This window comes from Muntiacus reevesi, chromosome 13, assembly GCF_963930625.1.
Source record: "Muntiacus reevesi chromosome 13, mMunRee1.1, whole genome shotgun sequence".
NCBI lineage: Eukaryota > Metazoa > Chordata > Mammalia > Artiodactyla > Cervidae > Muntiacus > Muntiacus reevesi.
In genome coordinates this window covers 56,391,048-56,406,933 of record NC_089261.1, presented here as the reverse complement: position 1 = coordinate 56,406,933, position 15,886 = coordinate 56,391,048, and the positions used below count along the sequence as shown (strand labels likewise).

At 39.6% G+C, this 15,886-nt stretch overlaps 1 protein-coding gene across 2 annotated transcripts in view; it reads right to left on the bottom strand.

The window, feature by feature from the left end:
• Window positions 1-1,016: 1,016 nt before the first annotated feature.
• GAB1 (GRB2 associated binding protein 1) overlaps window positions 1,017-15,886 on the bottom strand; it is a 128,982-nt gene continuing 114,112 nt past the window's right edge. The window contains exons 7-11 of one of the 2 annotated variants that reach the window (XM_065904397.1): window positions 14,020-14,109; window positions 12,217-12,310; window positions 9,754-9,877; window positions 6,490-6,612; window positions 1,017-5,659 (exon numbers count right to left, since the gene is read on the bottom strand). In XM_065904397.1, the coding sequence (XP_065760469.1) occupies window positions 5,501-5,659; window positions 6,490-6,612; window positions 9,754-9,877; window positions 12,217-12,310; window positions 14,020-14,109 (590 nt within the window). In that variant the 3' untranslated portion in view covers window positions 1,017-5,500. The remainder of the gene's footprint in view (window positions 5,660-6,489; window positions 6,613-9,753; window positions 9,878-12,216; window positions 12,311-14,019; window positions 14,110-15,886) is intronic. The other variant, XM_065904399.1, reaches the window with a different exon arrangement.

Here is a 15,886-nt window from a genome sequence, read left to right as displayed (position 1 = left end):
CAACCATGATTAGTTGGAATAAATCCTGTTCAGTGAATTATAGGAACAAACTTCAGAAACATAATTTTCTATAAGTGTTTATTAATAAATAACTGTATAATATTAAAACAGAATCTAAGGGGAGAATGTGACTCACCACGAGAGCTAATAAAATGCCTCCTGCTACTGACTCAGCTTTTAAATATGCAATGATGTGCATTCACAGAATGGCCAAAGTATTCTCCAGAAAACTCTAACAAAACTCTAATTCAAAACATGTGCTGGTATCAGAGAAGCAGCTTTCCCCCCAGAGAAGGTATATGCAAATATCCAGAGATTTCACCATGTACAGGGTGACAGACAGATGGGGAAGAATGATCTCAGAAATGTCACCCTCTCGAGCTTCCCAAATATGATCTAATGACAGAGTTGCACACTGCCACAACTTACGGTAATTCTTGGGGTCTAATGAAGCACTGGAGGCGCCTGAAAATGTTCCTAGATATGGAAAGGTCGATCCTATTACAATTTCCCAAGTCATGTTGGAAATGTGTTTCCTGACCCAAAGGTTCTCACTTACTGGCCTTTTACTCAACAAAGTGCCGCTAGGACTGAGCAGATGAAGAAATAAAGGGTATATGCATGGGGCAACAGTCTCAGGAGGTTTTTGTATTTAGTTAGAGCATGACTGTTAACATTTTAGCATGGTTTAGTGGGATATTTGGGGTTTCCCTGGTGGCTCAGATGGTAAAGAATCCACATTTCCTGCAATGCAGGAGACCTGAATTTGATCCCTGGGTCGGGAAGATCCCCCAGAGAAGGAAATGGCAACCCATTCCAGCATTCTTGCCTGGAGAATTCCATGGACAGAGGAGCCTGGTGGGCTACAGTCCATGGGGTTGCAAAGAGTTGGACACAACTGAGTAACTAACACTCATTCAGTCAGTGGGATCTTTATTGTAGAAAGTGAGCGACCCTCTAGAAGCAGAACTGGGAAACATAGTTAACAGCAGAATCATGTTTTTGGTTTAGATAAAGATTCTAAGGAAGGGTTGAAGATAGAAATTTACACATCCTTATTGGTTCACAGTCTCAGAATCCAAATTAAGTATTTAAGGTCTTGAAACCAAATTGTTTGAAAAGTTTTATTTGGTAGCAGAAAATATCGACAACTGGATCTTTACAAAAGAAGGGAGAAATAAATTTATACATAAGATTCTGCTGTGGAAATTTGGGATGGTTATCAACAATAGATTTAGGTTACAAGAACTCACACAAAGCCATGTCTTTTTAATAAAGGAAGCAAGAAGCTAGGTTAATCCCTTGATGAAACAGACTGTTGAAACTCATAATATACACCATACTGAACCTAAAGAAAGATAGACCTATGGAGGATGAATTATTTCAAGTTGCAGTAATATATAAACATATTTATCAGATTAAAACCAATCATCTCAAAACCTGACAAGTGATTTCTCATCATCACAAGTCCATGATGTCTAAAATATTCATTTGTACCATGGCTTTTCATCTCACAGTTGTTAGTATTTTAAATTATGTACAGATTTACATAAAGCAGATGTTATTGTTTTTCTGGAGTATGACCCCCTCTCTCTGGATCCACTTGGTTTGGTCATGTTATGTCAATCCTGTTAAAAAGCTGACTGCTTATCTAACCATAGAGGATAAGACCAACCGCAATGACCTGAAGATAGGAATAAAAAGAATTGGCGCTGTTTCTAAAATTTTTAAAAAGATAATTCACTTGAAATACTAACACTGATGCTTTCAATGGGTCAAATAAAGAGGCACTAAGAGTGTCTGGGAGTATCTAAGCATTATGCTTAAGGTATGGTGTACAGGCATAAAATAGTGAATAGCTAAACAAAACAAAAAATACTATTTTTGCTAAAGGGAGAATGCAGGCAACTTCCCACTAGTAGCAAAACAAACACTGGGGTTCAGTTTCCAGTTTGAGTGCGTTTATGAATATGGAGATTATAAGCGCCCATGAATTAAATATAAAGAGTTCAGAGGGAACTATGACTTAGGACATCACTGTGTAAGCATGGCAGTATTTCTGTATCCAATTAGTCTATGGTTAAACACAATGCTACATGTACATACACACACTCATAGTACCTTCATGGAAGTCTCTAAAATGCCTACAGTGGCTTATACAGTATTGATGAAACATAAAAGATGAAAATGTATGGCATGCAGATAAAAACCATTTTTATAGCTTACTGAGTGATAACTCCTGTGGGTTAAGTAGCTTAAATTATTCAAGTTCGAATTTTGATTTTTTAAGTGGCACTGCACACTGGGATTCAAACTTTCATGAAATTGTACAGTTTTTCAAAAGAAAGACTAGAAGGGAGAGAGCATAAACATGGTGGAAAAGACTTCTGATTTATAACTCAACTGTTACATGGTTGTTTAACAAGTGGTGTTCAACACATGTCTGGCCAGAACTCAGCTTCTTGTAGGGATTAAGGGTATTAAGGGGTCTGTTCCCCCAATGGCTTAATGGTAAAGAATCTGCCTGCAATGCAGGAGGCACAAGAGACATGGGTTTGATCCCTGGGTCAGGCAGATCCCCTGGAGAAGGAAATGGCAACCCACTCCAGTATTCTTGCCTGGAAAATTCCATGGACAGAGGAGTTTGGCGGGGCTACAGTTCATGGAGTTGCAAAGAGTCAGACACAACTTGAGCATGCTCACATATGTGTGTATACATATATACATACACACACATATAGGTATTAAAAATGTTTGATTCAAATTTGGTTTTTATAAAAGTGCATAGTTTAAAAACTTACTAAAAATTCTACCACACTGGAGACCGCTTATGTATAAATTTCTACTACCAGGATAATTTACTTTTATATAAACTGGGAATACGACTATAACTATCTCTAGTTAAAGAATCTCCTGTAATGTGTGTTTAAACCCTATTATTTTACTTACTTACATTTGCATGAATCAAAATTCTCTTGATAGTACTTAAATAACAAGGCAAAGAAACAGACTGGCAGCTGAGGCTTCACCAACTATAATCTCAACTTCACATTTGTGTTACTTAGAGATCAATGTTAGATTCTTAGTAATGGACTAAGACAAGCAGACATAAATGTGGACTCAAGATATGATTACACTGATTAAATGGACTTTTCAGGCTTTATGTAATGGGCTTATACAAAGTTTACTTTAAAAAGATTCTAGTGCTAAAAAATGTTTGGGAGATACTGTTCTATAAGAGACTGTCTTTCCATTTAATTTGCTAATCCAGTATTTAATGCGATTTACTGTAACATACTGCTTAATACATTTCAATTCTTAAATTACTCAGCCTAATGGGAAAATTTCTACACATTAGTGTTGCGGGTCTTCAAAAATGATAACTTGTAAAATATTTAGGAATTCCACTAAAAAAGTCATAATTGCCTTAGGCTTTTCTGATAGGTCACTTTAAAAACAATATTTCTAACTTTGAATTAGTCACATATCTATTGTTATATTCTAAATCTCAAAACATGTTTATCCTCCATGCAACACAAGTAAGTATCCTCACACTAAAAACTGTGTTGTGTGTTTTGATAGTTGAACATTTCAATGATTTTTTACTTTATTTTGTGGTTTCATTATAAAACAGCTTGCACACACCAAACTCAAACAATCTTTTTTATTTAAAAACCCACCTCAAAATTCAGTTCTGGGTTTAGTTTCTGTTTAAAAAGAAGCAAACATTTAAAAGCATCAAATGTTATTCGTCTACAATTCATCTTGTTATGAGTGTTTTTTTAGTTCATGGAGGGGACATAAACCCATTACATAAGTCAGGCACCATACAGTGGCCAAGAGCCAGAAATCAGGGCACATCTGTGTTTTCAGGCAACAGTTAGAGGTCCCAAGTGGGGGGGGGGGTAACTTGACTCAGCTGTAGGCTCTCCGATCTCTATGCCCCCTCCAAAAACTGTTAGTAAGTCTCAAATCAGTACATAAGAGATTGTATGTAACGTATTTAAAACCCAATCAAACCAACAAGTATATCTGCTTTCTAAATTACATTGCAAAGCCAAGACAGATAAATTATAGCCTCGCTATATATAATGTGTGGTCTTGATATCCATGTCATAGGACCATGTTATAGGTGAGACAGAATTATATGATACCTCTGGTGGTTTCAGAAATCTAGTTGGAAGAAGTCCATGGCTATAAGATTTCACATTATAGCAAGCCTCCACTATTTCTTGAATTGGGACGGTGAATATAAATCACAGTACAAAATCGTTAATGTTTTTTTTTACTGGAAAAGCAATATAGGTGCTACATATGAGAATCACTTACATAACATCTATTTTTAAAAAAAAACAACGCAGATATAAAACATTAATTGCATAGGGATTTAAATAGGATAAGGCCAAGAAGAATATTAAGTTTTTTAAAAAACCATAGAAAGGGCACTATGGTGTCAAAAGACAGAATTTCATTCTTAGAGTAATAAATCTGCATGACTGTCTGATTAAAAGTCACAGTATGTTGCTATAACTAACAGTGAATATCAACTGTGTCATTAATTCCAAACTGGAAACCAACAACGTTAGAGGATTAACAAGAACACAACTAAAGCTTGTTGCATAAACCTGATCAGTGTATTAGCACATCAGTGCCTGGTACGTACCTGATTAGCTGTATGATCTACACTTTGCAAATTTTAATACACGGTAACAAGTGTGAAAGCACATCCTTACCACATGCCATGAGTGATCTGTACACTTACTTGTTAGTGTCATTATTCACTCTTTCCAAGGTGTCAGAGCCCACCTGGCAGAATCTTCACTCAGTGAACCAGAAACACTGTAATTAAGAAAATATAACAAGGTTCCACCACTGAAAACTAAATGTCCATGAACCAGAGAACTAAGTCCTGACACCAGTATGGACATGATGTTCATTCAGCACTTTGAAAGGCACTGAACGATGAGTTCAACTCTACTTTGTATTTTAAGCTAACGATTACCCTGCGAAGTTTCAGGTAGAATGGCAGATTGTGAAGGTACTTCTCGGGCCGTATTCTTATCCTGCAGGTGAAAGAGCAATTTCTCGATGGGAGAGTAGCTTAGTTTACTCAGCATCGCTCTTAAGAGTAGTGTGAGAAAAAACAAGAACTCCCAATAGAATCATGTTAAGGTCCACTTGGGAATACCCAAACCAATGCTTCAAATGAAAAAGTGCATAAATATAGTAATACTACAAGTGTGTTAACTACAGAACAAATGTTTCTCTGGGAGCCAAACAATAGTATTTTCCCACATTATTTACATGTGATGAATTGTTCAGATACCACAAAGCACCATTTACAGTCTTGACAGCTTGATTAAGCCTGAAAGGTCCTCCGACTTTGACTCTACTTAGTTGAGGATCTACCTAGAGTAGAAGGGTCAAGTTATCTCGGGTCAAGCAGGATTTCTCTTTACAGTTCAGTCCTCTTTTGTTCAGACACATCAAAGCAGTCTTTTCATTTCACATTCTTGGCTGGTGTTTCAGACTCTGTGGATTGCCGCCCATCGGTCCAGGCTTCCCGGGTGCTTTTCAGAGCGAGGGTCTTCTGCTGGTCAACCACCACATAGTCCACTCTCTCGTCGGCTACACTGCTGCCTGAGCCGCTGCTCTTTTGCTAAAAAGCAAAGGAAAAGTCCCGTAAGTTCCCACAGAAGAAGGAGTGCTTCTGCATGAACTCCAGTCTTAAAACATGAGCACATACACACTGTGAATAACTTCTGAAATTCTTCTGGTTCACCAAAAAAATAACACCAACTACTGCAATTTAATGATGCTGTCGCTGTCCTAACTGTACTCTGCTTTCCCACTAATTTTAGAATTCTTATATTTAAGAATTAGGGACTTCCCTTGTGATCCAGTGGCTAAGACTCCGGGCTCCTAATGCAGGAAAGTGTAAATAGACAGTGTCTGTATAAGAAGAATGTGTGTATGTGTTAGTCGCTAAGTCGTGTCCGACTCTTTGCAACCCCATGGGCAGCCCACCAGACTCCCCTGTTCATGGAATTCTCCAGGTAAGGATACTGGAGTGGGTTGCCATTTCCTCCATGATATCATAAGAATACAACTAATAATGTCTACTTTGTGAGTATAACAATACCAACAAAAAACTTAAAACTTTTGGACAAAGTCAGTAAGGGAATAATTTGAGTAAACTAACATTGGAAAGAGAGAGAAGACCATGATTAACTGTGGAACTTCAGAATTTTCTAAGCAAGCATTTTAATGATAATCCCCAAGACAGTACAAAGTATGTAACTTCCATGCCATTAGACGTGAAAAAATAAATTAATCTGCAAAACTGTTGTTTGTGATTTATAAAAAGGCACTAAGTAATAGACTTTTCTAAATTTAAATTAAACATACTAATAGAATTAACTCAAAGGAGACAGTTCTTCAGGTTTCACACGTGAGCTAAGTACACTTATAGAAAGAGGTTTCACTTACCTTACGTGGTGGTGTGGATTTCCCAGAATCTAAATCTAGATCTAGGTATTCCACTTGTTTGTCTCCTTTGGGCTTGATCATTGGGCTGTTTCCTCCATCAAGACTATTACTGCCAAAAAGATTCTGAAAGTACAATATGGTAAAATCAACTGTCAAACACTCATGAGACATACTGCTCTTTACCTTGTCTGCCATCTATATAAGCCTAAATATTAAATTTAGGAGAATATAGCTTGAAGAAATGTCTCCATAGAAGATAGTATTTTGGGACAGGGAAAGATAAGTAATATTTTAAGAGGTGATTAAAACATAGTTTTGGGACTTTCCTGGTGGTTCGGTGGTTGGGAATCTGCCTGTCAATGCAGGGGACATGGGTTCGATCCCGGGTCTGGGAGGATTCCACATGCCCTGGGGCAATCAAGCCCATGCGTTGCAACTACTGAGCCTGCATACCTCAGCTACTGAAGTCCATGTACCCTAGAGCCCACGGTGCACAATGAGAGAAGCCGCCCGCAACGAGAAGCCCTTGCACCTCAACTAGAGAGCCCACGTGCAGAACGAGGACCCAGGGCGGCCAAAAATAAAATTTAAAAACAACAACCACCAAAAAAAAAAAAAAAGCTTAGGTAAGCAAGCTAAAAGTAGTTTGAAGAGTAACACTTGGCTCAGACTAAGCCTGGGACGTCAAGCTATAGTTAGTTGGAATAGTTCTACCTCAATGCTATCTGAACTCAATTACATTCTTTAACTATAGGATCCTTTAGTCCATGTTTTCTGATTTTTTTTTTTTTTAGGGATTGAACAAGATGGTGGAAAGGACCTGAGCTCACATCTTCTTAAATTAAAATTTTCTCTTAAAGTTCTACATTTTATTTAAAGGCTTTCATGCCAAAGTATGGTAACTAAAGGCTATGAATACTGACTCTATTGGCAAAGACTATTTTCCAACCATCTGGAATTTTTATCACTTGTTTCTGTCTTCTCTTAGCCATATCTTTCTGTCCCTAACGGGGGCTGTACAATAGAAGGGCTACTGTCTAAGAAAAGAAAAAGAAAAAGGGAAGACAGAGGAAGCACTAAACGACAAGAACAAAAAAGCCTGAGGCAGAAAAATGAAGAAAAGAAATAGGCTATTAGGAACATGATGATCGATGCTAAGTAAAAAGGAAAGGATGATGTGAATTTATATGCCTGCATACACCCTCTACTCTGATTACGGCAGTCTTCAAATGTGCTCCAATAAATGATTTGTTCCCAGGCCTTGCTGCTTTTAACCTGAACTAAGAAGGTTCCTGACTTCTCCTAGGTGACACTACATACTAGGGGCCTTCACCTTGTACCCTCTATCACACAGATACTATTGTTCACATGTTAGCTCATACTTTTGAAGAAAACCATAATTGATGTAATCAACTTGACACTTTTATACTTGTTTGAATGACCAACACAATTGGAACGCTGCATAAATCTGCTGTTGATTCTTTCATACTGCTTCTCCCTTTCTTTTGGGTTAAACAGAGTAAAACGTGGTTTAGGGAAAGGATGATTGCCAGGAAAACAGAGTTTATTCACTCATTTGTAAACAGAGCTGCCAACAGCCTGTGTGAAACATTTTTATGAATCAGGAAACGGTGCTCCTTTCTGGGGCAACAAAGTTCTGCCCCCAGGACCCACAGCCTAGGGAGCAGGACGTGGTCTGGGTTGCACTGCAAATGCAGTGTGTGTGTGTGGTTTGCTGGCATGTGTATGCAGTAGACAATCTGCATTACTGAATGTCATGGACCTATTTGGAGGAGTAGGTTTTTAAACCAAATTGATCAACTACTGCTAATAAAACATTAGAAAAGCACTGAGAGTAACATGCAGGGCACAAAAAATGCAAGCAAATATTACTCCTCAGTTAGTATAAATAGCTATTCTCCCCCTCAACCCTGCCTTTATCTTAATTCATGAAAAACTGAAATTTTTTTCTCTAAATGACTCCATATCTCATGCTCATATAAAAAAACCAAGCTGGACTGTGTGTGGGAGTATGTGAAATTTTATATTCAAATGCAAAGACAGAGCTCATACCTGGAATTTCCCTAACTGAAAACATACAGAATTATTCACAGTGTTGCAGGCTATGAACGGAACCCTTGACTTCATGTGATGCGCACATTTAATCTAAGTTGTTCCTAAAGTGAATTTCTCAGAATTGCTACTTAAATTGTATTCTGTCTAATAATTAATAGAACTGGAATTTTTTTCATCCTTAAGTATTGTTAAAATCTATGTCCCAACAAAAAAGTCTGTTTGCTCTCTATCTAATCTCAACTGGGAACAGCCTGTGTCTGCCTTCTAGTTTTTAATGCAGTGTTTTCCCAAAAGAGTTTAGAAAAACCCTAAGATTCTAGGAGTTATTGTGAAATGTTCTGTGAATTAGAAGAGAAAAAAAAAAAAAAAGTTGGGACTTCCCTGGTGGCCCAGTGGTTAAGACTTTGCACTTCCACTGCAGAGAGCGAGTGTTGGGTTCCTTAGTCAGGGAACTAAGATCACGCATGCCATGTGTTATGGCAAAAAAAAAAAGAAAAAACTAGTGCTTTTTCTAAAATTCTTGAAAAAAAAATACATACAAGTATTAAGCATATTTTTGTTACCGTTACAATGTATATGTCTTTAGTAATGATGTACCATAACTTGAATTTCAGGTTTAATTAAGTGAATTTCATAACTTAATTTTCATTAATGAAATGAACATTAAGAATGAACATTAAGAGTTCATTAATGAACTCGTAAGAGTTCATTGCATGAATGCTTGATTTTAGATCTTTGTGTAAGTGAATACACAAAGCACCCTGAGCTCCCTGATATGAGTCTGGAGAAATGCGTTATAAAATGCTTCCAGTATAAAGCATTTTCTTGAATGGTTTCAAAACATCAAGTACATATGAAAAGAACTATAACTGGAAAATTTGTTTTATCATTTTTACCTAACTTATATCTACTTTATAGATATAGTATCACACTCTGACCCTATATTTGTTTTCGACTTTATGATCTGCTTTTCAAAAGCATTTTTGAAACTCTCCTTAAATTCTTATTCAAATTCCTCACTCTCCAGTATGGAATGAATTAAAATATATACAAAGCAAAAAAAAAAAAAAAAAAAAGGTGTCCTTTTTCCTGAAGTAAATAAAGAAAGGTGGATGGGTAGCATGTATGTATGAACTGGGAGAAAGGCTGAGCTGCGGGAGAGAGATGCGCAGAGAAGACGCTACTTACGGAGTCCTCACTGGACAGGTTGGGGTTCATGGGGACGTAATTCTCCTCACTGTCGTGCGAGTCGCTGCTGGACGTCGTGCTGTGCACGGAGTCCGGCCGGGGAGACAGCGGAAACCTGGAGGCGCTGACGGCAGAGAGGGTCGTCACACACGCGGCAGAGAGGGCCGTCACACACGCGGCAGAGAGGGCCGTCACACACGCGGCAGAGAGGGTCGTCACACACACGGCTGAGAGGGCCGTCACACACGCGGCTGAGAGGGCCGTCACACACGCGGCAGAGAGCGTCGTCACACACGCGGCTGAGAGGGCCGTCACACACGCGGCAGAGAGGGCCGTCACACACGCGGCAGAGAGGGCCGTCACACACGCGGCTGAGAGGGCCGTCACACACGCGGCTGAGAGGGCCGTCACACACGCGGCAGAGAGCGTCGTCACACACGCGGCTGAGAGGGCCGTCACACACGCGGCTGAGAGGGCCGTCACACACGCGGCTGAGAGGGCCGTCACACACGCGGCTGAGAGGGCCGTCACACACGAGGCAGAGAGGGCCGTCACACACGCGGCTGAGAGGGCCGTCACACACGCGGCAGAGAGGGCCGTCACACACGCGGCAGAGAGGGCCGTCACACACGCGGCAGAGAGGGCCGTCACACACGCGGCAGAGAGGGCCGTCACACACGCGGCTGAGAGGGCCGTCACACACGCGGCAGAGAGCGTCGTCACACACGCGGCAGAGAGGGCCGTCACACACGCGGCTGAGAGGGCCGTCACACACGCGGCAGAGAGGGCCGTCACACACGCGGCAGAGAGGGTCGTCACACACGCGGCTGAGAGGGCCGTCACACACGCGGCAGAGAGCGTCGTCACACACGCGGCAGAGAGGGCCGTCACACACGCGGCTGAGAGGGCCGTCACACACGCGGCTGAGAGGGCCGTCACACACGCGGCTGAGAGGGCCGTCACACACGCGGCAGAGAGGGCCGTCACACACGCGGCAGAGAGCGTCGTCACACACGCGGCAGAGAGGGCCGTCACACACGCGGCACAGAGGGCCGTCACACGCGCGGCACAGAGGGCCGTCACACGCGCGGCACAGAGGGCCGTCACACGCGCGGCACAGAGGGCCGTCACACGCGCGGCACAGAGGGCCGTCACACGCGCGGCACAGAGGGCCGTCACACGCGCGGCAGAGAGGGCCGTCACACACACGCCCCCGCCCAGGTCTCTCAGCTCGCTTCCACGGCCAGAGGAAGCGAGAGGGCATGTTCCTCCCGTAACTATGGAAGCTTGCCATCATTCACTATCCATATTTATTACAGTATACTTCACTGCAGATGTTCAAACACACAACTAGTATTTACAGCTGTTTGTAAACAGATATTTTTAAAAAAACTTACAGATATTAAAAAAAAAAACTTTGAAAGGTTACTTTCCATTTAGAGTTATTACAGAACACTGCTATATTCTCCATGTTGTACAACACATTCTTGAGCCTGTTACACCCAGGAGTGTGTACCTCCTACTTCCCTTTCCCTATCCCTCTCCCCCACCCTGTCCGGTACCCTAGTTTACTCTCTACATCTGCAAGTAGGCCTCTGTGAAGGGATGCTGAGCTGTGTTAAGCCGCGTCAGCCATGTCCGACTCTCTGCGGCCCTCTGGACTGTAGCCCACCAGGCTCCTCTGTCCATGGGATTCTCCAGGCAAGAACACTGGAGTGGGTTGCCATGCCCTCCTCCCAGGGGGTCTTCCCAATTCAGGGATTGAACCCACATCTCCCCATAAAGGGATGTTTCTGAGCATCTAATAGCCTTGTGCAGAGCAAAAAAAAAAAAAAAAAAGTATTGCAAGTGATATGGGGGATAATGATATGGGGGATAAATAGAAAGTCACAGCTTTAAATCAGAGATTTAGAATTCCTATTTTTTAAAAAAATTTGTTCATACATATAAAATATGAACACGTCAATAGAGGTTTGTAACTATGAACATTCTTTTTATTTCCACACATATATTTAAATGAATCTTTATTAAATAATCCTCACTAGAAACTACCATAGTTCCCAGATCAGTAGTTCTCAGAAATTTCTAGTCTCATGAACCTTTCACACTCTTAAAAAATTATTGAGAACCCCAAGGAACTTTTGTTTATAGGGTGATATCTATTGATATTCACCATATTACAAATAATAGAAAAAAATTTAAACGTAAGCATACACAAAGGCATACTCTACTAGCTGTCACAACCATATCACCCAGTTTTAGCCACCTCTGGAAAACTCCAGTGTACATTCATGAGAGGAGAGTGGAAAAGCAAATGACATCTTAATATATTAAAGAAAATAGCTCTGACTTCACAGAAACCCAAAATGGGGGGGTTCCCCAGACCATCCTCTGGGAACCACTGTTTCAGGTACTTTCCATTATAAAGAACAATTGAGCTATGTATTTTATACAAAGACTTACTCTCGAGCAAAACTCCTAGTGATGGGAGATCTAACTGGGGCTTGTAATTCTTCCCATTCTGGCAAAGGTTTTATTTCTAAAGGTGCTGGCTTGACTGAAACAAGAGAGAAAAAATGAGATTTTAGTACATAGAAATTTGGAAAACATGACCTTCTTTCTACACCTCTATTATAGCCAGAGTACACCTAGGACCAGCTAGTTTTCACATGAAAAGAAATTCACAGATGTTATGTGATTTCTCCAAGGTTACACAGCTAAAAAAATTAGTGACAATCGCTAAATTAGATAATTTCCTGACTGTTTACTGAAAGTCTAAATAAAGCAAATTACATGTTGCTTCTTAATTGAAGTAAATATTTTATGACTATAAACTTAATGAGAACAAGAAAGAATAATGTGGCACAATTCCTTCATAGTTATTTGATTTATAATTTTCATTATTTCCTTATTTTTTCTACTAATGCTATCATCAAACACAGAGGTTTAATTTTCTATGTAAAAATGTTCCTCATTATCCATACCGAAGCATGAGGTGTACAACTTTACACACAAAATGATGTTTAGAAAGCGATAAACACACTTTGCTAAAACCAAAAACTGAAAAAGGAATCAATGATTAAATTTTTGAAATTAATTCAGGTCCAGTCTGGAACCAAATAGAACAAAGCAGTAATTACATCTTTATACTCAAACTCAGATCTGAGAAAGGCCATAAAATTAAACAACTACCTCAAATTTTTCGCTTCCTTTAACCAACAACGTCCTCTATCAAATTAAGTAAAAATAAATGCTAATATTCTCATTAGCTTTATTTGTAAGAGGTCTTCACTAACTTACCCCATTATTGCAATTAATTACTGCGAGAATTAATTACTCTGCTAGTACATACCACAGAGCTCTCTGCCCTCAAAGTAGGACTCAGATTCCAGAATCAGAAAATGAGCAAAAGAACTACAACATCATCTGTTAATATTCATTATAATTTAGGAGACTATTTAAACGTACTAGGTAAACATTTTATAGTTACATTTCATCCTACCACCCTAAAGAAAAAATTTTCCATTTTTTTCTCAGTATCCCTCCTCCAGCCTTTGTCCATTTGTATGTACTTTGAAACACCAAGTTATAATCATCTTCAAACTATAAAACATGTAGCCATTTTAAAGGATTATGTAGATCCAATGAGGCTTATGCCAAAATATTTTTGTCAACTCAAATACAAAAAAATTCAATGTATTTTTCTGAAGGCTACACTGACTTCAGTTCGAGTTAAAATAATTTTGTTCATCTATACACTTAAGATGGACATGTACAAGAATACTGTGCTTATACTGAAAGCATTTAACTCTGATGTTTCATTTTTTTAAAGCCCAAAGACAAATAGCAGTTTAGCTGTCAAATTCTAAGTAATGGCATAAAATAGTGAATCCATGGAAATGATTGTATATTGTCTCAGAACAGAATATATACATTATACATAAATACAGGAGATGGTTGGAACTCACTAGCAGTTCACAAGCTTAAAGAAATCACTGTACTGATGTCTAAAAGGTTAAAAGAATAATGCGAAAGGATAAGACAACATCACACATGATCAAATATTTAACATGCTGCTGTTAATGGCATAACAAATAGACTCATTGTATATTATGGGAAGCATTCACTTTAGAAAGTATATGCTGGTAAGTTTTATTTCCAACAGCAATAGAATTTAAGACTCTTCTTTACTTTTTAAGGAAAAAAAAATCACAGAATAAATAAATTCCCAACACCCCATCCAGCATGCGGTGCTAAAGTACATACCCTTTCTTCTTGTAGCAAAGTCACCTATGGTTTGTGAATCAGTTCGCTCTAAACCATGGGGTTTGGGTCTTAAAATTTTAGGACTTTGACCTAATTGGTAAAAAGAAGACTCTCTTAATATAATGTTATTTTTTTAATTGGAAAAAAAAAATGGATTCTGTAAAAAAGCAACAGAGCCCTGAGCAGAAACATTACATCTCAAAAGCATCAACAAAGTTTGTTTGTGTAGACTATTTCAGTCTTGCTACTGCATATCATTCATGCTTAAAACCACAGGAACCAGAAAGTTGCATGCAACAATGTCATAAGCAAACTGTTATAAAAGATGGTAGGGTTTTGGTGACATAACCACCTAGTTAGTTGTTATCTTTATTTGGAGGAATGGAGGAAAAACATGTGCCATGTTAGTTTTCCTTCTAACATGTCTTAGAAAATCGGATTGAAGAAAAAATGATAAAACCCCACAGTGAGGCAGCAAGTACATCTTTTCTTTGAAGTCTGGTGTCTCATACAAAAGTACCAAGGCCTACTTTCTTAATTTGATGGAGGTGTTTTAAAACCCTTAATCTGACTACTCCTTCATCTCCTGAAAGCACTCTTCTAGAGGAGCAATGCTACAATGTCTGCAAATCCAAAGTCAAAACCAAGACCAGCATTTATTTCCCCTGGATACTCGGTGGCTCCCTGTGATGCCATTTTGCAAGGATTAGATGTCTAGATTCCAGAACCGCTGATTATCTGACTTAATATGAGAACTGTTTTGTTTTGCTTTTTGTTCATGCACCATGCAGCTTGCAGTTCCCCAAGCAGGGACTGAATCCATGCCCTTGGCGAGGAAGGCACAGGGTCCTAACGACCGGATCACCAGCGAATTCCCGTTTTAATTTGAGAATTGGAGAGCATAAATTCAGTCGCTATCTCCCTGCCCCACCCCCGCAACGGGCTGCCCCCTCTTCCCGCCCCCAATCTCTGCCATGCACAAGTACTGCCGAAAAGCCTTATGAAAAGTACAGGTTTACCATCCAGCAACTGGCCTCACACTTTTTCCCACTGAAAGCCTGGAGATGCAGGCTGGAGATGCTGGGGTAGCAATGTCATTTCAATCAGGAATTTAAACTACTTTATTCTCAATGATACCAAATTCTCTTTTTTCTTGGCATTTACAAAACTGAGTCGACATCTATTATATTAGATGGCAAAATTAGTTTGCTGATTCAACATTGATAGCTAAGCACCTCACTGACCGAAATCTACAAATTTTTGAAAATATGATTTTCTAGCTTATAAAACAGGAAAATTCCCTAATTCACAGGTACTCTCAGAGGTACTCTTTAGTTGTCTTCATAGAAGAATACTTTATTAAGTGAATTTTTTTTTTTACATAGCATTTATAAAATTTACATGTGTTTTCTACTCCATGCAACAGTTCAGGTTGATTTTAGGACAAATGTCTAAAGGTGAAAAGGTCCTGAACTGAACCTAGTCACTTAGGCATTTTGGTGGCTTCATTTCTTTGTATTTTTATTGCCCGGCTCAACCTGACATTTACATTCCAGACAGAAATGCAAGTATTAGTCTCTCAGTCATCTCCCACTCTTTGCGACCTCATGGACTCTAGCCTGCCAGGCTCCCCTGTCCACGGGATTTTCCAGGCAAGAACACTGGAGTGGGCTGCCATTCCCTTCACCAGGGGATCTTCCCGACCCAGGGATAAACCCTCATCTCCTGCACTGGCAGGCAGACTGAAATGAAAATGAAAGTGATACTCAAATGATGGCTCAATATGATTGGGCTGGCCAAGAGGTTAATTCAGGCTATGAACCTTTTGGTCAATCCAATACTTACGAGGAGAGAAAGGAGAAAAATC